Raw genomic sequence first — 20,932 nt, forward strand, 5'->3', positions numbered from 1 at the left:
TCTAGTGGAGCTACGCTAGCACCCTTTAAAGTATTTTCCTCACACAATTATAACAATATCAAACCATCCCACATTATATAATAACCAGGAGATTCCGGGTTGCCCAGAATAGTAGCACCATTGATCATACGGTTCAGTCTAGTCCAGTTCACCAGGCACACCGGTCACGTATATAATGGACTGGCCTGGTTGATTCAGTGTCTGGCTTATTTGAGGCCCATCTCATTTTGGTCATGATACTGGACCCTAAAATACATCACATTCGTGAATCTGGTGACGAGGCCATAATATTTCACATACCCATTTTCAAGGTCCAATATCTTGTCAAGATTTTGCAAGAGCAAACCGACGGATATCCTCAACAACTTGTCACCAATGATATCGTGTCTGAGATGGTGAGATAGAGAGAAGACAACACGTGTGCTCCTTAAACCACATGTACATCTTCCGCACACACCACCTGTCAAAAGTGAAAATAAAATACTCATGGACCGACCCTACGTATAAAGATCATAAGAAAAGTATTAGATAAAACAAGAAGAAAAAGTGTAAAGAAATCAAATGATTCGCTTGAGTCTCTATATAAACATCACAATCCAACTCTCCCTAATCCTACACCAGTTATTCTCTTCATATTCCATACATCACATCTCTATAACATCCACAAACGTTTCACCTCTTTGATCCTTTTTTCACAGTATATATAACAGTAGTACTTGAAGCTATCACAAGGATGATTCCTATATGCGTGCAGTGCGGAACGGGAGGAAACCCATGTAGATGCAAAGTGGTCGGACCAACTTTAGGGCTTGTGGCGTTTGTAGCAGCTGGAGTAGTTGAGTGGCCGGTGGGTGCATTGGTTTATATCTTCAAGCACGCCAAAGGTCGACGTATCATGGGCCATCCGGCTACACACGTTTATCCCAAAGTCTCCCGTTCCATTCCTATATGATTCCAATCACACATTTGTATGAGATTTGAGTAATGTTACTACTATATATTTATGTTTCTACGCCGTCATAATAATATATTGTATGTTGTGTTTTATTTCGTTTCCTTTCTGAGAAGGCTAATAAATCTTCGTTTTTAATTGAACTACTTGTTGTAAGGATTAACTTCATGTGTGGCTGTGACCGTAAAAGCAATAAGAAAAAAAAAATTCTTAAAACGAAATTGAATGACTTGTGCATGTTGGAGGGAAACGTGTCGAGGTTGCTGAAGAGAAATGCAACACATACTCATGGGATTTGCTCTTCCGGAAGAAGACTAAAACAATGAATCTGATCATTTCGAAAGTATCTAATAATTAGCTCTGAAGTCTTGTCGGTAGATGTGGTTTGTGTTTGTGTTTGTGCTGGGAGAACAGTTTGTTGCCTTGTCAATTACGAGCATGATTTGTTGGATTTATGGCTACTGGGTGTAAGAGTTCTACGCAGTTTACTGTCATGGTTAGTGGAATATAAGAATCTTTACTTCTTGATAAGCACAGCTTTGTGTTGAGTGGTAAAATAATTCAATACTCCGCATTGAGCTTATCATAAACTAATAAAAGATGCCAATACTTCTTTTTAGCTGTAAGCGGTTTCAAAACAAGCTCAATGAAATGAATAGAATGAACACTAAGGTGACTAGGAATTGAATCCAATCAAATAACTGATTATTTGAATGAAATGAATAGAATCACGAATACCTCCAGTATATTCGATTCGTGGCCATAGAAAACAAAGGCAGACATTGAAATTTCTCGTTGAAGCTTTACTATGTGTGAAGGAGGAACCAAGAGCTCAACCGATTACGATTGATTTTTTTTTTCTTTTTTCATGAGGATGAAGGAGGAAACAGAGGTTCCAACCTTACATAGCTTCAATTCTGTCTTTTTTAGAACACAATTTTCATTTAATATTTAACGTTCATGCTACAGATAATTAAAATGATTAAACTCGAGTCAATGATGAGATATACGTAATTTCTGGGTGTAGGTATATCCCACGGATAAATTCTTTCCTATGCATTCAAATGAGCCGAAACAATAGATTCATATCCGTATGGCAAGTGGAAATCGTACCCGAAACCGTATTGAGATCAAAACTCTCTGAAATACTACTAGGCTAACTCTACTGGTTTAAAAGGAAAGTTGTTAACAACTCTACAGGCAAAACGATAAACATATATAATTCTACCCAAGAAAACAAAGTATAAATATTTATTAGTATATAGTTTCTAAGTATTAATATGATTAAAATATATGTACGAAGTTAGAGTTTTATATAGTTTACTATAATTCTATGTATTGACAGAAATATATATGTTGTATATTTAGTTAGAATTCTACGTATATGAAAAATATAATTCTGTGTAAACTAGAATTTTATGTATTGATTAGATACAAATCTATGTACTAAGAGAGAATTATTTATATTTTTATAAGGATTCTATGTATTGACAAGACAAGTAAAAAGATAGAATTCTAAATTTATGAACTTCCTCGTTATAATTCTTTTTTTTCCACACTGAAATTTCCATTAACTTGAAGAAAATACAGGGGTGGAATGCATTTTTGAAATACAGAAAGCCAGCAGAAATATAAGAGTCCTCTGGAGCCAAAAGCCAACAGAACTACAAGAGATCTTTGGAGCCAAACATAAGCTATGAACACAACTGGATAAAAGTATGAACTGATAGGAATCTAGAAACAATTAAAATAAGAGCTTAAGAAAGCAGAGTCAACGAGGAGAGGAGGACAGGATAAGCGCATTTTAGCGACAACCATCTTTTAGCTACATAACTTATAAAGGAAGAAAAAAGAATAATATTTGCATTTTCTGAAAGTTTTTTTTGTAAACAACATTTTCTGAAAGTTGACAAAGAGGATATAAAAGATAAGTTCACGAACACACCATCTAACGAAAATACACATCTTCAAACTGCATCTAGAGAATGGCGGCTTGGTTCGAGTCTAGAGAATATATTTTTTTTATCTCTGGTTTCTGCATCTAAAACATTCAAACTGTTCTAGATTACAGTTGCATTAGTTTGTACAAAGGTCTTTTTTTATTTGAATAAATTAACATTTTCTCAAAAAGAAAATACTAATCTTCATTTTCTTGGCACTTGCAATATTTTCGCCTCGAGGCCAAACAAACACTTCAAGACTTTGGGATATCAGAGATGAGCCTCCAAAGGCTTTTAGATTTGGCGAAAACTGCTCAAACTGCGGCCTCTTGCTTATAAATTCTTTAGATTTATCAAGATGGCACAACAACTTATTTCTAGTTTTGGTGATTGGATAGGACAAAAGCGCCTGCTAGATATAATAGGGACTGGAGGTCCAATGTATTTAGGAGACATTCCACTCTGAGCGATGCTGATAGGTGTATTCGGGGTGGACGAACACGACGGTATCATGACTTGTTCAACAGTATTATGGCTGTAGACGTGCCTGATCCAAGCTTAGGTAAGGATGGTTTCCTTTGGAAAGATGCAAATGATGATGACTATCAGAACAGGTTTTTGACTTCTAAAACATGGGACCAGGTCAGAATCAAGGGAACTAAAGCAGAATGGAGTAGAGTGGTTTGGCTAGTTCAGGGTGTACCTCGATTTGTCTTTTTACATGGCTTGCTCTCAAGAACAGGTTGTTTACAGATGATAGAATGAGGCATTGAGAGTTAATCAGGGATGGAGTCTCTGTGGTGAGGGAATGAGACAAGAGACCACCTTTTCTTTGAATGTCACTACACGTATATGTTTGGGAGGATTTGGCTAGAGGGCTTATGGGGAATGGCATCAATCCTGACTGGAATTGGACGGTTCAACGACTTCAGCACATGGAACTTCAGGGACTCGACTTGGCGCTAGCTCGACTGTTATTTCAAGTCGCGGTTTACAACGTGTGGCGGGAAAATAATGCAAGGCAACATCAGCAGGTTTGGACATCAAAAGATCAAATGAGAAAACCATTGATAAGACCAAGAACAGAATCATCTCGCTTAAGCACATACCAGATCACAGACTTGCACGATTACTTCGACGATGGGTACAAATCACAATTTAATAGATAGAACAATACGGTTGATTGAGATATTTTTTTAAGTTTCTATTCTTATGTAAATGTCATTCTTTTTTTGATACTTCAATAGATATAAAATTTCATCAAAATGTCTCATTTTGTTTTTTTTTTACTAATTAATTTTCTCATATAGTTGAATTACATAGCTAAACAAAACAGAAAAAGCAATGCATTCGCTCACATCACTATAAAATGAAAATCCAATATCAACTATATGTTTAAAAGTATCCACATGTTAGGTGTAGGTCATTCTTCTATGTACTCAGCAATATTTTCTTTCGGACCAATTGTTGTATAAGATTGGATTTGGATCCATGCATATGTCTATTCTGAACTTTTTGTGAAACTTTTTTTTTGGGCAAACCTTAATTAAATTACCAAAAGGAAACAAGTCACTCCATGAAGGAGACATTACAAAGGGTAGATAAAGCTGCCTTAGCAAGGTTTTCTACTAAAGCATTGCTTAAACGAGGAGTAAAGGAGAAAGAGATAAAAAGAAGGTCCGACTCAACATTGCAATGTCGTAGAGAAAACCCTTTAAAGCCATCGAGGAATCTTTGGAATTGATCATAGAAATCAGGTTTTTACAATCTGAGAAGAACTCAAGATCACGGTAGAGTTTGCTGCATTTAACAGTGCAGATTAGTTGCTAAATCTTCCGCTGCAACAGCAGAGCCCACAAAGCGACGAGCCGAAGATCCGTAGGAGATATTGTCCGCTGTTCTAGTCTGGAAAATCCATCCCAAACCGCTATTACCACTATTTTCCTGCCCAGCCGCATCAGAGAAACACTTCAACACGAAGGGAACCTGAATGAGTTCGGAGACATCGATTAGTTGCCGGTTGAAGGGTTGGTATACGGGTCTGGCAAAAATTATATATATACATACACACACACACACATATATATATATATATATATATATATATATATATATATTATATTATGTTTAAAAATAGAAATTTGGCCAAAAATTAACAAATAATTAAGGGCTCTAATTCAATGTTCGTATGGACTAGCATTGAATACCAGGGGCTAAACCAATAATGAATTTTACCGAGAACAAACTATTAACTTAAAAGAAACAAAATCCAAAGATGTACCATTCTAACTTTGGTTTTGAAAATTCAGATAAGAAACTTTACCATCACTACTAGTAACTTCTTAGCAATTTTGTGTACCAATAAATATTTATAACAATTTTAAAGGTGTCACTAACACCCATCTTTCCACATGGATTTATCACTAAATTACTTTTAGTTAGACATGCATCAAATGGGTTATTATATAACTTAAAACTTTAAAACATACTATAGCTGATACAAGTTTAATATGGATCAATAAGATTTAACAGTCTAGCTAAATTGTTCAATAAATTTGATATTGTGGCTAAACAAATTAAGGAAGTAATTATTGGAAATATTTTTTTGGATGGAAGCAAATCGTCGGATATAATCAACATTAACATAATTTACCAAATATGGTTTTGATAAGTTCAATTCAAAAATATATTTCCTGGTCAAAGAAATGTGGTATTTGAATATAGAATGAGCTGATTCTCAGTGAAATAATGGTTGGAAAAGATGATGCGTAATTTATTTCGACTAATCTGAATATGGAATTGGCCGTTTGGTATAAACACAAAAAGAAATACAAGATTTTGATAACAACTGTGGGGGGGGGTAGATTACAAGTTTAGTTTGGTGTCACGAATTAGAATATACTAATTAAAATTTGTTTCAATGATAAATCAATTTTCAATAAAAATACTAAATAAAAAGTGAAACACACATTTGACAGTGGGGATATCGAGCCTTTACCAGTTATACAAATTTAATTATTATGATCTCCAAATATTTCATAAATTTACTAGAACTTATGCACAATTTTGACACCAATTTTTCTAATTAAAAATATATATATATATATATATACTTAAAGATTTAGTTAAAATCTCGAACTTTATTTCAAATATTTTTTTTAGGTTAGACAGCAGTTTAAAAAGAAAACATATTACTCAGCATTTTCTTTCTTACGACTATAATTCTCTTTTCGTTTTAAAAATGATGTTTTTAAAGCATTTCACTTTACTTAAAAATCGCTATTATCAAAGTAATGCCTATGTAATTCCCCAAAATTCTATATTTTCATGTGCTATGTTAATATATTAATAATAAAACTAGGCGATGTTATATTACTAGATTAAAAACAAAAGGTAATACTATAAATTATTGATTTATTATATATTGGGATTTGGTTCAATATGAAATATTTGATGTTAAAATTATATTAAAACTTAATAAAATATATAATCTAATAATATTTTATTAAATTTATTCTTATATTTATAGTAGGTAGACAAAAATGTTATGTTTTACTTTTATTTTTAACAAGAACTTATATTTTGCTTAGTTTAATTTTTTCATATATATTTGGTAGGCAGTACATTGTATAAAAGCTAGTATATATCTCTAATATGTGTCTGAGTGAAAGACTCTTAAAAATTACTCTTTATTCCACTTTTAAAATATAGTATGTATGACTTACTCCAATAGTAATATCTATATTTTCCTTTTATTCCCATTTATAAAATATATTTTGAATTATTCTTACACTATCAATTTCTATATATATAAGTGGTATTGGCTTGTGAATTACTCAGAAGAATATTGTTACACCAAAATCTTATTTTCTGCGGTAGAGAACAAAATGATAAACGCCATGAAAAGAGAAAAGAGAACTTATCATCGCCACACTCCTCAGCAGACCCAGAGACTTGAAGCGTAAACTTTTTTCTATATCACTTATTGGTTATTTCAAACCTATTGAACTTTTCGATTTGACTAATTAGATTTTAATTTTCTTATAAATGAATGAAGTTACTTCATGGAATGTCCTAATCCAGATGAATCACAACGACTCAATTTGTGTAAAGAGTTGGATCTAGAGCCGGACCAAATCAAATTTTGGTTTCAAAACAAAAGAACTCAAAACAAAGTATTCATCCCAACCAATATTTTAACATGTAATTGTATAAGTTGTTTCAACAAATTGGTATTTCAATTGTTATTAATAACTTTTCATATTCTATAGGCTCGAGATGACAGATATGCTAACATCTTACTCCGTAGAGAAAATGAAAAGATCCAATGTGAAAACGAAGCTATGCTAGAGGCTTTAAAAAACGTGACTTGCCCAGCTTGTGGTGGTCCTCCTCTTGGTGTCGAACGCGACCACAATTTACAAAACCTGAGTTTGGTAAACACTTATCTCACAGAAAAGGTAACTACCAGCAATTATATCACTAGTATACATTTTTGTTATTATTTGTTTCATCATCATCATCATCATATTTTTATCTAAATTGCAGAAATGATATTCATATGTATTTGGAAAAACGATAATATAAATGATAATAGTTAATTATTATATGGCATGTATATCTGTTTGCGTAATAACTTTTTGAGTGTTCTGTATACTGACTTTATAAACTTTATTTGATATCAATGAAATTATATATCGTTCTTTGTCAAATTTTTTTTTGTTACAATAGTGAAACAATAGAGTAACAAAACCATAAAAATTCATTTTTGTTTCTGACAGAATCAGTAATAATATATATTTTTCTTTTTTAAAATTTAGCATGACGAAGTAGCCAAAGATGTATCCATGAACCAGCACCAACAAACCATGGTGAACCCATTCGCTCCTGTTCAGGGACAACGAATCTTTGATACTCACGCCTCGTATGGAACTATTCCAAACAATCTCATGAACGATCCATCTAACTCATCAGGATCATCAACTTTTCAAGACATCCAACTACAACTCGATATAGCGCAATTGTCTGAAATTGCGGCAAGAGCCGTTGAAGAGCTCAAATGGCTATTTGTTGCCGAGGAAGCTTTATGGGTTATGTCGTCTATTGATGGAACATATGTGATTGACCAAGAGAGCTATGAGAGGTTCTCGCACTCGATCAAACATTTCAGGAAAATGAGTGCTCGTGTCGAGTCTTCCAAAGATGTCACGGTGGTTCCTATAGAAGCAACAAAGTTGATTGAAATGTTCTTAGATTCGGTATGTATTCTATTATGCATCATCAAACAAATATTAGGATTATGTCTTAAAAACTAAGTTGTGCATTTGATGTCTGATTATTTAAAACGACTTTGAAACAATACATACGTCTTTGTCTAGATAATTTAGAAAAAAAAACTTTTAATTAAACCTCCTTTTGTAGTTTTCTCATAGTTTATATATGCTGGTTACATTGTTACTAACAATTTTTTTGGCAAAAAAATGTAAGAATTGCACTTAAGTATACACAAATCTGAACATGTACTCTCTGTTGTTGTAGGAAAAATGGAAAATGCTTTTTCCAACGATCGTGGCCAAGGCCATGACGATGCACAAGCTCGGAACCGAGCTTCCCATCAAAGAAAACTGCAACAACTTCCAAGTGGTAAGACATATTTTCATTGTGGTGTTACAAATCAAATTTATTACATACGTTTCATTCAGTTCATCATTTCGGGTCTTAATTAATGTATGATATGTTATTGAATGTAAATGTAATTGATAGATATGGGAGCAACTACACATTCTGTCCCCGCTAGTGCCACCAAGGGAGTTTATGATCGTTAGGTGCTGCCAAAATATCGATGAAGGGATCTGGATTGTTGCTGATGTGTCACATAGAATCGTTAACTCTGACCAAGTCAACCCCTTTTGTTACAAACGTCCTTCTGGTTGTCTCATCAGAGAAATGCCCGGTGCTCACTGCGAGGCATGTCTTCATTCTCACATGTTTCTCTATTCTTAAATGTATATGTTATATAATTTGAAGTTAAGTGAAATAATGCAGGTAACATGGATAGAGCACGTGGAAGTTTCTCATAAACCCGATGCACATCGGTTATATAGAGAGATTTTATGTGGTGGCTCAGGCTACGGGGCTAAGCGTTGGACCACCACCCTGGAAAGAATGTGTGAGAGGATGGTTCTCTACTCCACCCTAATCATTCCGGCTACTGACTGGAGCGAAGGTACGTTTCATCTATGACTAACTTTACTAATCAAATAGAAACTATAAAAAGATAATCCTTCGCCAATCAATGTGGACGTGGAAAAGTACAGTTTTCTATCATTTTCGTTGAATGAGGCTATTGATAATATATATTGTGATTTGATCGATATAACTGGACCAGTTCGTCTCTGACCTTTTAGTCCAAAGACCCAAGATCTTTTAGTGACAATAAGTCTGACCAGGTTTGGTAAATGAACTGGTCGATTAGGTTTTATTCGATAATTCTAGTTGTATGTATGGTATTATGAAAAAAATAAAGAATAAGGGCATAAACATTTTTTGTACGTAGAACATTATTAAAAAAAATCAAAATGTTAAACCGGCACTATGTCTAAGTATGACGTTTATGATAGTAAAGCAATGTGTAATGTTTTGGCAGCTATAACGACAGTGGAAGGAAGAAGGAGTGTAATGAAATTAGGGGAAAGAATGGTGAAGAACTTAAACGAGATGCTGACCATGTCCGGAAAAGTTGACTTTCCGCAGCAGTCCAAATGTGGAGTCAGAATCTCTATCAGGATGAACAATGAAGCCGGTCAACCATCCGGTTTAGTTGTCAGTGCTGCGTCTTCTTTCTCAGTCCCAGTCACACCTTTGCAAGTCTACAACACCCTGCGAAACAATGAGACTCGTCACCAGGTTCTTCTTTCTTTTCTTGACCTGCATGCATCATTATCGAATGAAAACATAAAATTAGTACTTAGGAGCGTTGATATGGGTTGATCATGTGTTAACTGACGTAGAGTTAAATTCATTATAAACGGATTTAGTAAGATTTGTGGTTATATTTTTACTGAGTATATACATATATATAATTTTAAAGTAATTATTATTTTTGTTGTTCTTTAGAAAATACTTTTGGAATTATTTTAAACTCGGATTTTATTATGCTTATATTCGCTTTCGACATTTCAGGAATAGAAAAAGATATAATTGTTTTGAACAAATTTAAATCTGTCATAGTTTTTGTTGTTTTAGTTTGTTTTTTTTTAAACATCATATATTATTACCGTTATTATACTGAACGAACATATTCCTTAATTTTTTAGCCTGAATGCATACGCCATTATTATTATTATTTTTAAATGCATACGCCATTATATATGATTAGTAGCATAATTTCACAACATAGTATACGATGATGGACCAATATGGTCTGAAAGATCTATTTATGTAATTTTTTGGTGTAAAATCTATATATGTTACCCGGACGAGTTAGTCCAGTGGTACCCCGAGGCTTCGGCTGAGGGAACGCGGGTTCGAAACTCGGGCGGAGGCGTGTCAAGGGCCTTAACCGGTACAGACGCAGGTTGGCGTCGGGCCTAGGTGGTGGATCCCGAAAAGGCCAACACCTGGTTAATCAAAAAAAAAAATCTATATATGTTATTATTCAAAAAAAAAAAGAAACATGGATTCTTAGAGCCATTCGCATATTTTTATCACCTATTGTTGTCTTAAATCGCGTCTTAACATGAAACCACGTTTGCATGCACCAGTGGGACGTTCTTTGCTATCGAAACGCAGTCTCTGAGATCGCTCGCGTTTTCACCGGATCAAATGAAAACAACTACATCACCATTCTCCAGGTGCACACATTTTCTGCACGGTCTCTTAGTAATTAATCTTTGGTTGTTACATATATATAACTCATCTCACAATATTTACTTGTTATATACTATATCAGCCCACACAAAGACATGAAGATGTCATGGCACAAGGCCCAAAGAAAAACATGATGATGCTACAAGATTGCTACATGGACGAATTAGGAGGCATGATAGTGTACGCTCCTCTCGACATGGCTTCAATGAGCCTTGCTGCCTCAGGTGAAGTCGACCCTATGAATATTGCAATCCTTGCTTCTGGTTTCACCATCTCAAACGATGGCCGGCGATCCATGGGGGCTGCGGAGGGTGGAACTATACTCACGGTGGTTTTTCAGATCCTTGTCTCTGCTGAAGACAATAGGACAAGAGAGGTGAATGAGCAGTCAGTGGGCATGGTTAGTGGTTTGATCAGCTCCACTGCTCGAAACATCAAGCTCTTGCTCAATTGTCCTCTTGAGTGAGAATATAGTACTATGGAAGATTCTCAATTCTGTCTTTCTTTTGTCTGAGATGTTTTATTTATGTTGGATTTGAAGGATTTCTATTGGTTATGATGATTTTTAGAGGACATGTTTTAATTTTTAATTTTGGACCTTTTTGTTTGTTATAATGATTTATCCCATAACTAGGACCGGCCCGCCCTACGGGCGGGATGAAAATTAACAAACAATTTAAATAGTTTGAGTAAATATTTAATATAAATTTTTATTAGTTAAAAATTTAATTTTGTACATGTTATCGTATTTGAAGACTAAATAAACCATGTTATCTGAAAATTAGTTATAATTTTATTTTTCTTTAATTTTTATTATTCAAAATAAATATTACTTGTTATTTTTCAAAATATGATTTTTTTTTGTTTAAAATGTTTAAGATGAATTTCTTTTGTTAAGTAATCTATGTTTTAATTTTATATTAATAATTGGATGCAGCATTACATCATTTTTTTATGATTTTTCTGAAGTTGGATGACCATGAAAAAACCTGTGAGATTCTTCTTTCTTTTCATTTTTGTTAGTAGAAAAGATACAAACTTGTAAATAAATTCACATATTGTTCCTTTAGTTTTATATATTTAGGTGGGTTATCTCATGTTTTTACTAAATTTTGTTTTCACAGTAGATTATTGTTAAAAAATTTGTTTGAGTTATAATTAATTATAAAATTATTTTTGTAATATTAGTTTTTTAATTAATATATTTGACCCAGATAGTAAATATACACATGTATTTTAAAATACACAATTATATTATTGTCGTGTGATGTATGCACAGGATGTATGTAGTTATACTATTGTGGAAAGCTATCTTCACCTTCTTATCGAGTAAAGAATGATATTTGCCAAAGAAATAGAACCTAAGTTCAAATGATTTTGTAATCTCTTTTGATGGCGAAGAGCTTGATAGTGTTAAGAGACCGTAACTTGTTTACTTGCATTAGAAGGTAATGTTTATATGATTATTGTTTAATTATGATTCCTTATTTGTAACAGAATCAGCTGTCTGTGCTTTTAGTTATGATGTGTGTGGTTAGACAGTCCCGGTCCCATTAGTGCACATAATTGTAATATTATAGATGAAACATAGTATAAGCTTATAGGATTGTACTATTGACTTCTAATAGCAATTAGGGAATGATTAGTGAGAGATTTACTAACTGATCTACTTGCTGCCCTGCTTTTCTGTTGTTCCATTTGTTCGAAAGCCCAAACGCAAATCATATTTCTCTTATGTGGTTCTTAACTTTTATAACCTTTACTATAAAGGTAGATTCATAACTTTTTGAATAGCCCCTTACCGGGACAAAGATACGTCACGTGGTAGCAAATGCAGCTTGGCCAATGTCGGGATAGGTCTTGAGGTCAAGCTCACAGTCGAGACAGTAAAGCAGGAGTATTCTGGTGTATAAAGAAAGCAAACCATATATAAACAGTATTGATAGTCTCAACCATCCTCCTCCTTTGTTTTTGGTCTTGACAATTTTGTTCATGTACGTTTCCATGTGCTATATCAATAGATTTGAATGCTATTTTGTAATTTTCAAGACCCATACACACATGTCAGGATATGAAAGAATCTAAACAAAGAAGCATATTCTAATACACACCATAGATCCTTGTACAGTGGTACTCACGATCAAACAACAGAGAAAAGGTTGACAACTTTTCATAATGATTTGCTCTCACATATTACTTCCATCATCAAGCCAATAATCTTTTAGACTTTGGTAAGTAAAAAAGTCACCATTTAGAAAAGCTTGTCTGTATGAGCTATTGCGGGACATTGGAATCTCATGAGAGATCATGGTGGGTTTCTCGTCCTTCCGCATTGAACCTCATCTCCAAGGATCAGGAGAGAGCAAGCCGTGAGAGTTAGGTCTGTGTTTGGAGCAGTATGGGCTACTCTTTAGCTTCCTCTGTTTCTTTTTAGAGCACACCCATTCTTGACCAATGACTAATCAACCTGAAGAGTTTATTAACATCACTATGATAAGTATTATACACTATGCAATCTTTTTCCTCCCAAGGTTAATAAATCTTACCCATCCCGATGGATCCAAAACCAAGAAAAACGGCCACAGATCGAGCGAGAATTTTGTTGAGGTCTTTGATATGGAAGGGTCGATTCTGTTTTACAACTTTTGTTGTGTCACGGATCACAACCCGCCCGTCTACCAACTGTGATCAAAATAACAAAATTCATTACGCAACATAACCAACTTGGATAGTTGATGATTCAGTACTCCACCAGGAAATTCACAGTTATTCATCATAAACATTCCCCACCTAACATGAGAAAGCTTTATGTTATAAAGAAAATTATTATGTGAAATGATTTAGATGATACTGAACTTACGAAAAAGTTTGCTAGACTTAAAAACAATAAAGAAGAGATTTGATACCTTTCCGTTTAGTTCTAATAAAGCTTTCACAGCTTCTTCTTTAGAAGAGAATGTGACATAAGCAAACCCTTGCCTTCATTTGACATCATCCATTACACCATCCACTGAAGTGACCAAAAATTAGAAGAAGACAAAAGAGATGTGTTAATGCAGCTGCGTCTAAAAATCCTGAACTAAAACTGGTGTTGAGATTTAAGGGACTGACCTGCAAGTACTCGGCCATATTGAGAAAATGCTAGGGTTAATGTCTCTTCTGTACTCGAGAAAGATAAGCCTGCAACAAACTGAGCATTCAATTTTAGTGTCAGTAGAATCACTGAAACTCATATAAGAAGATTGCTCATGAGATCTGTCCTAAGACAAAAGACGATGCTTTTACATAAGCGGCAATTTCACATATACAGACGCAGACAGAACCAAATCAAAATAGCATATCTTAAACACATAAAATCACCGAAACTCATAAGAAGAAAAGATGCTTTTACATCTGAAAGTTCAGAACTTGAAGATTGATCAAACTTCAAATCAGAGAGAAGGATAGATGAGTTAGCCATTAAACTGAAAAAGAAATTTATCTTGTTATAAGGAAGTGTGAGGATGATGTGCAGGGGATGAAAGCTGACCTTTTATAGGTGGAGATCCACCGTCTCTAAAAGAGATAAGAAGCATGCATCCCGTAACGTTTCAGAGGAGATGAATCGCAGATGAACCGACACGAACGGAGCTCGACCCAGAGATTCCTAAAGAAGATTTGTCTCTCACAACCTTCCAAAAACACCATTGTCGGTTGACCTAATCGGCTCGAATCTTAGAAATCATTTGGTCGCCAATGTTGAGGAAGACGAAGGTCAATGTCAGCTTAGTTTTTGTTTATTTTATGAGCCCAAATAACAAAATACCAATCCCACGAAATCACACTCGTAATAACCCATTAATAACGCTAACGAAAAGTAATAAAACGCGATTCCTTTTTAATTTAGATACATGGTTAAGGTATTCAGTCGAAGCCCAACACGTTTGAGTTTTAATGAAACGCAAAATTTCAACCGAGACTACCACGTGTTGCGATTTCCTTGCAGTATTTGATGACATGGCACTCTAAGAAGAGAGTTACCTTCTGCTTTATATATTAGATTATCTTTGTTTAATCTGAGTATACTGGAGATCGAGACCCAAACTAATCTTCAAATGAAGGTGCAGTCCATTGATGGATCTTTTTTTCCGAATTTTCAAATGGACCGAAAATTTAGTATATATTTGTGTGACCACAAATCAGGGTAATCTGAGTGTCAACAGATTCAAATTCAGATTCTTTAAAAACCCAGAATTCGTGGTTAATAATCCTGTAGTTTGAAAGAAAATGATTGATTGGAATGATATTTCATTGCTCAACAAATAAACTCGATAACAACAACATGATCTCGTTTATAAAATGTTTGAAATTAGAAAATAGATAAAATGGTGAAATTTATAACAACAACACATAATGATGATCTCGTTTATAAAATCTAACACAGTTTTGTCTGAACGAATTTTACAGTCAGTCAAACAAAAAGGGTGAAATTATTGTAGGAAACAAAATTGAAAGTTGAGTATATGTAGAACTAAACAAGCAAAACAAAAACATATAAACTGAACATGAAATGTTTTAGAAAATAAAATAAAATAACTGACGGTACAATAAAACACTAAACCGGACAAACATGAAGAGTGCCACGTGTAGATTTCCAATTGGTGAGTAGAAGAACATTTATATATATGAGGTAACAACCAATCACGCATCGTCGTCACCTTCGGCACCACTACTCCTTTTCAAACTCCATTCCTCTACAATCTTTAAGCTCTAATCGATAATCGACAATGGCAGCAGCCACCACCGAGAATCTCCCCCAGCTCAAATCCGCCGTCGATGGCCTTACCGAGATGAGGTTAGCCTTCTGATTTTGATTTTGATCTTTATCTGATTATTTTCGACTGAATCTGTTTTGTTGTTGTTTCAGTGAGAATGAGAAGAGCGGATTCATCAACCTCGTCTCACGCTACCTCAGGTTCGTATATTTCTCTTTCGATCAGTTCGTTATAAGTTGATTGTGATGATCAAACTGTAGTTCGTATCTGGATATAGATTCTGTGTTGTTGTTGTTGTTGTTGTTGACGTAATCGTTAGGCTAATTAGTATATATGTCACTGATTGTATATTGATTTTGAAGCGGCGAGGCACAGCACATTGAGTGGAGTAAGATCCAAACACCCACTGATGAAACCGTTGTTCCTTACGAGAAAATGGCTCCCGTCTCCCAAGGTATATATATACCATTCATCTTCAATGCATATCTGCTTGTAGCGTTCTGTGATAGTAAGACGATGTTTATGTTTTACATGTGATGGTAGATGTTTCCGAGACCAAGAATCTGTTGGACAAACTTGTTGTCTTGAAGCTTAATGGAGGTCTCGGGACAACAATGGGATGCACTGGCCCTAAGTAAGCCCTTCTTTGAGATTTCAAATTCGAAGTGATATGAAACTTTGTTTTGTCTCTTTATTACTCTGGTGGATATTCTCTGATTTATTCACAAGATTTAGGATGTGAAGAAATGATATCTTGTTTTTTTTTTCTTTCTGTGCAGGTCGGTTATCGAAGTTCGTGATGGTTTGACGTTTCTTGATCTTATTGTTATCCAGATTGAGGTTTGCCATTTTCTTAATCACTCTGCTCTAGGACCTCCTTGATGTTTACTTACTGTATCCAATGTATTGCTTACGCACAGAATCTCAACAACAAGTATGGCTGCAAGGTCCCGTTGGTTCTCATGAACTCATTTAATACACATGATGACACTCAAAAGGTACTTCTGTTGTAGTATGGATCACATTTTTTCACTTATGAAGTTTTTTTTTTTTGGCTGACTGTTGTCATCGTATTTTAGATTGTGGAAAAGTACACCAACTCAAATGTTGACATTCACACTTTCAACCAGGTTAGTGGTGTGGATTCATATATCTAATTAGCAAATGATTTTTTTTTTTGTTTTCTGTATGAAAAAAAACTGACATCGGGTCTGCTACTAATGAAGTTTACTTGGATTTTCTAGAGCAAATATCCCCGTGTTGTCGCAGATGAGTTTGTGCCATGGCCCAGCAAGGGAAAGACAGACAAGGATGGCTGGTATGATTTTATTTTGTTATACTGTTCAAACCACACAGTAATCTTATTATGCAAGTTAGAACAGTTTAATCTGCCTACGTGATGAAGTATCATAATAACTGATAACTGAAATTATAATGCCTTGTACTATCTGAGACTAGTCCATGACTGCAGAGAACAAGAACTTGTGATTTTTTTTCTTTCTAATAGGTTATTCTGTATTCTATTATCTTTGTGAAGGTATCCTCCCGGTCATGGTGATGTATTCCCATCCCTCATGAACAGTGGAAAGCTCGATGCTTTCTTATCACAGGTTCATTCTTTGATGCAGTCGAGTAATGTTTTTTTAAAACATTTAAGATGTTCATATTTACTGATTTTTTTTTGTTTTCTGGGCCTCACAGGGTAAAGAGTATGTGTTCGTTGCCAATTCAGACAACTTGGGTGCCATCGTTGACTTAAGTATGTCTTATTTGTAGTTTGTTCGTTCTTGTTTACACATAGTTAGTGTCAAAATTTTACATGAAATCCCATACGAACGTACTGCTTGCCCCGTACTTGGTATAATTGCTGCAGCAATCTTGAAGCACTTGATCCAGAACAAGAATGAATATTGTATGGAGGTTACACCCAAAACCTTAGCTGATGTTAAAGGAGGAACTCTCATTTCTTATGAAGGAAAAGTTCAGGTAACTCTTAACTGTCATATCTTGTTTCGAATGTACCTTTTCTTATTCATGATTCATCGGTTCTTACCTGCTATTGACTGTCTTGGGATTCTGTAGATGCAATTTTTACTGCAAACTAAAGAACTTATATTGATCTGTATGTCTATCGGTTTCATAATATATCATATTCCACAAACCTCTTTGCATCTGACGATTTTCTTACTGCTACAATTTCATTGTGCTATTGGATAACATTGTTTTCTTCTTGTCTGTCTCAGCTATTGGAGATTGCTCAGGTTCCTGATGAACATGTAAGTCTGCACATCTTTTTGTTTACCTCCCTGTTACAGCTTGAATCTGTTCTTGAATATTCACTAGAGGCGTGGGAAAAGTGGGAAAGAGCTTAGTTTATAGAATAATTTAGTAAAGGCTCTTGAAAACGCTTTCTCCCTCTCCATAAAATTGTTCTTATTAAGTGGAAACTGTACACTCTTTATGTGCCTTCTTCCTGCTTACTTTCACTTGTATGACCTGTTTAGAAAATCTACTGCACTCATGTTTTGATCCTTGTATAGGTCAATGAGTTCAAGTCAATAGAGAAGTTCAAGATATTCAACACAAACAACTTGTAAGTAGATCATGTTTCTAGATACTCTAGAAGATATATAAAGTTGTTTGTAGACTTTAAATCTGTAAGTTTACAGATGGGTTAACTTGAAGGCCATTAAAAAGCTTGTGGAAGCTGATGCACTTAAAATGGAGATCATCCCTAACCCAAAGGTGCATGCCCTTGTAAATTTTGTTGGCATGAAGATTTACACAGATATGATTCACGTAATCCTTTTTTTTTTTTTTTGCAATTTCCATGAGTGTAACTGAGAAAAGACTGATAATTTTATTCAGGAAGTCGATGGAGTGAAAGTTCTTCAACTTGAAACTGCAGCTGGTGCTGCAATAAGGGTAATATGCATGTCCTAGTCACACAATTTACAATATAAAGTTCAAACTTTAATCTTCTTCTAACTTATTTTGGTTGTCTGCTTCTCTGTCTCGAAACAGTTCTTTGACAATGCCATTGGTGTTAATGTACCTCGCTCTCGTTTCTTGCCAGTGAAGGCAACTTCAGACTTGCTGCTCGTCCAGGTAAACACCACATTCTAAAGCGAAAACAGAGTAAGAGAGACATTTTGAGTAATGATTAGAGTTTTCAATCGTCCACAGTGATCTCTACACCCTCGTCGATGGCTTCGTCACCAGAAACAGTGCTAGAACTAACCCCTCGAACCCATCGATTGAATTGGGACCCGAGTTCAAGAAGGTAAAGGAAACAAAAAAAACACACGCCACAAGTCATGTTTGTTTCTCTAAAGTCTCTAAACATTAATTTGCCTCATATCTTTGTAAACAGGTGTCTAATTTCCTGAGTCGGTTTAAGTCAATCCCTAGTATAGTCGAACTAGACAGCCTTAAGGTGTCTGGTGATGTCTCGTTTGGTTCTTCAGTTGTTCTCAAGGTATGCATAACTATACTTGTAAAAACTTGTCTAAAATCTAGATATTTCTTTAATTATTTTTTCAAAAGAATCTAATATATTAGTTTCCTTAATTTGTTGTTTGATATTCCTTTTTGGTTATTGAAGGGCAAGGCGACTGTGACTGCAAAATCCGGGGTAAAACTGGAAGTCCCCGACGGGACTGTGGTCGAGAACAAGGTAATCTAACGAGTTTATGTTCTGGTGGTGTTTAATCCGGTTTTGTGCTTGGTTTTTTATTGTTTGGTTTATTGGATATAGGGAACCGAAAGGTTTGGTATAATGTTATGGTTTGATATTGGTTCAGCTAAATCGATAAAGACTAAAATGTGAGACTTGTGTTATTTGTAGGACATCAATGGTCCCGAGGACCTCTGAATAAGAAGACACATTCAGAGTCTTCTTCCCTTTCTCATGGAAGACACATAGTGATACTGATACTCCATTCGTTAATGAAAATAATAATTGATTTTGCTTTCTTTAATTTCTCCGCAAGTACAATCAAGTTTGGGTATGTTCTGGTTCTTTCTTTCCACAATCATTTTGTTCTCTTTGATAACCGATTATTTTATTTACATAATTATGGTTTTGATTCAGTACTTATACAAGCTTATTACATTTGAGTCTACCACTCTTACACATTGGTCCCGTCGAGTTTTGTTATAACGCTAAAACCACTATGATGACAACATAAAAACATCTTTACTATAGTGTCTTTTATTATTATAGTCAGAAAATCTATCTTATTAAAGCTGAAGTACAATTTCGGTGTGTTTGGATACTTGGATAAGAGTTTAAAAAGGAAGTTTGTTTGGAACATGGATAAACAATATTAAATGAGAATTTTTGGAAAAAGGAATAGCAGTATATTTACTTTCTTTTATTTACAGATTTAGTCATTGCATTTATAAAAAATATGTATTTTCCTTTTTGTAATTTTTTTATTTAGATTTTACCACTACATTTAAATTCAATTGAAAATAATTTAATTATAATCCAAACTTATCTAAACAATTGATGTCTCCATATATTGATCATTATTAATATGTAAAATTACTATTAAAAAAACATATTCACTTATTTTAACCAAACACATAAAAATATATATATTTTTTTTTACAAAATCAGTTAGACACTAAACATTCGGAATACCCATTTAGGTACGAGTCGTTTCTTTCGGATATAGTTTTTTGGGTTTGAAATTTTTTTTTAGTACTTTCTTTTTGTGTTTTCTTTATTTATAGATTCTACCATTGCATTTAAAATTAATTTAAATTAATTAATAAAATTTCAAAATTATCTAAACAAATCGATATTCATATATTGATCATTATTAATATTGTAAAATATTAGTAAATAAAAATTTATATTAACTTCATTTATCCAAACACATAAAAATATTTTCTATTTGTTTACAAAATCAGTTAGGCATATACATTCATGTATCCATTTAGGTACGGGTCTTTCTTTCGGGTATATATTTTTGTTGGTTTTGATATTTCTTTTTAGGTACTTCCTTTTTGTATTTTTTATTTACAGATTATACCACTGCATTTCAAATCAATTAAAATTCATTAATTACAATTCCAAAACTTACTGAAAACAAACGTATTTCATATATTGATCATTATTAATATTTTACAAATATTACTGAATAAAATTTATATTTCACTTAATTTAGCCAAACACATAAAATATTTTTTATTTGTTTACGGAATCCGTTAGAAATAAAATATTTGGTACCCATTAGGTACTGTCAATTTTTTGGTATAGATTTTTTTGTTTTGATATTAGGCCATTTTTGGATATAAATTTATGTGTGAGTTTCAAATTGAATCCCCCGGGTCTGTATGAATTTGTTCTAATGTATAGGAAACTAAAAATGTTCAAATAACGAAAGTATTTGAAAATGATTTATATT

The 20,932-nt window shown here is 33.9% G+C and overlaps 3 protein-coding genes and 1 long non-coding RNA gene across 7 annotated transcripts; 3 read left to right on the forward strand and 1 right to left on the reverse strand.

Annotated features, from left to right (window-relative positions):
- The first annotated feature begins 544 nt into the window (after window positions 1–544).
- LOC108811056 (uncharacterized) lies at window positions 545–1,095 on the forward strand. The gene has a single exon (XM_018583118.2). The coding sequence runs from the start codon at window positions 734–736 to the stop codon at window positions 950–952; it is 219 nt and encodes a 72-aa protein (XP_018438620.1). The 5' UTR covers window positions 545–733; the 3' UTR covers window positions 953–1,095.
- A 5,489-nt stretch (window positions 1,096–6,584) lies between these two features.
- LOC108809977 (homeobox-leucine zipper protein HDG8-like) lies at window positions 6,585–11,394 on the forward strand. Its single transcript, XM_056988053.1, is given in 9 exon segments — window positions 6,585–6,853; window positions 6,950–7,067; window positions 7,164–7,352; window positions 7,713–8,150; window positions 8,431–8,535; window positions 8,656–9,118; window positions 9,539–9,798; window positions 10,656–10,745; window positions 10,844–11,394. Coding segments are annotated over 9 exon segments (2,292 nt in total). The 5' UTR covers window positions 6,585–6,608; the 3' UTR covers window positions 11,228–11,394.
- A 1,385-nt stretch (window positions 11,395–12,779) lies between these two features.
- LOC108809059 (uncharacterized) lies at window positions 12,780–14,575 on the reverse strand. 2 transcript variants are annotated; one of them, XR_001942774.2, is made up of 5 exons: window positions 14,291–14,575; window positions 13,873–13,951; window positions 13,668–13,771; window positions 13,308–13,551; window positions 12,780–13,228 (listed from the first exon to the last, which is right to left on the reverse strand). It is a non-coding gene; the product is annotated as an uncharacterized LOC108809059 (long non-coding RNA). The 2 variants fall into 2 exon arrangements; XR_001942773.2 differs by having other exon boundaries at window positions 13,308–13,443; window positions 14,291–14,569.
- Window positions 14,576–15,460: 885 nt separating this feature from the next.
- On the forward strand, window positions 15,461–19,623 carry LOC130496163 (UTP--glucose-1-phosphate uridylyltransferase 2-like). 3 transcript variants are annotated; one of them, XM_056988012.1, is made up of 20 exons: window positions 15,461–15,595; window positions 15,668–15,715; window positions 15,878–15,969; window positions 16,059–16,149; window positions 16,295–16,355; window positions 16,436–16,513; window positions 16,595–16,645; window positions 16,760–16,833; window positions 17,053–17,125; window positions 17,217–17,274; window positions 17,389–17,501; window positions 17,759–17,791; window positions 18,056–18,108; window positions 18,185–18,260; window positions 18,384–18,440; window positions 18,540–18,623; window positions 18,685–18,798; window positions 18,889–18,993; window positions 19,120–19,191; window positions 19,363–19,623. In XM_056988012.1, the coding sequence occupies exons 1-20, from the start codon at window positions 15,528–15,530 to the stop codon at window positions 19,387–19,389; spliced, it is 1,428 nt and encodes a 475-aa protein (XP_056843992.1). In that variant the 5' UTR covers window positions 15,461–15,527; the 3' UTR covers window positions 19,390–19,623. The 3 variants fall into 3 exon arrangements, 1 of the variants encoding a protein (XP_056843992.1); XR_008935220.1 differs by lacking the exon at window positions 19,363–19,623 and having other exon boundaries at window positions 18,683–18,798; XR_008935221.1 differs by lacking the exons at window positions 16,436–16,513; window positions 19,363–19,623 and having other exon boundaries at window positions 18,683–18,798.
- Window positions 19,624–20,932: the final 1,309 nt, after the last annotated feature.

This window comes from Raphanus sativus, chromosome 6, assembly GCF_000801105.2.
Source record: "Raphanus sativus cultivar WK10039 chromosome 6, ASM80110v3, whole genome shotgun sequence".
Classification (NCBI taxonomy): domain Eukaryota; kingdom Viridiplantae; phylum Streptophyta; class Magnoliopsida; order Brassicales; family Brassicaceae; genus Raphanus; species Raphanus sativus.

What these genes read in the sequence shown, in the direction of transcription:
- LOC108811056 (XM_018583118.2), top strand. Translation starts at nt 734, where the DNA reads ATGATTCCTATATGCGTGCAGTGCGGAACGGGAGGAAACCCATGTAGA.
- LOC130496163 (XM_056988012.1), top strand. Translation starts at nt 15,528, where the DNA reads ATGGCAGCAGCCACCACCGAGAATCTCCCCCAGCTCAAATCCGCCGTC. An exon ending in ATATTCAACACAAACAACTT is followed by an intron (nt 18,109 to 18,184) that starts GTAAGTAGATCA and finishes GTAAGTTTACAG; the next exon opens with ATGGGTTAACTTGAAGGCCA. An exon ending in GTTCTTCAGTTGTTCTCAAG is followed by an intron (nt 18,994 to 19,119) that starts GTATGCATAACT and finishes TGGTTATTGAAG; the next exon opens with GGCAAGGCGACTGTGACTGC.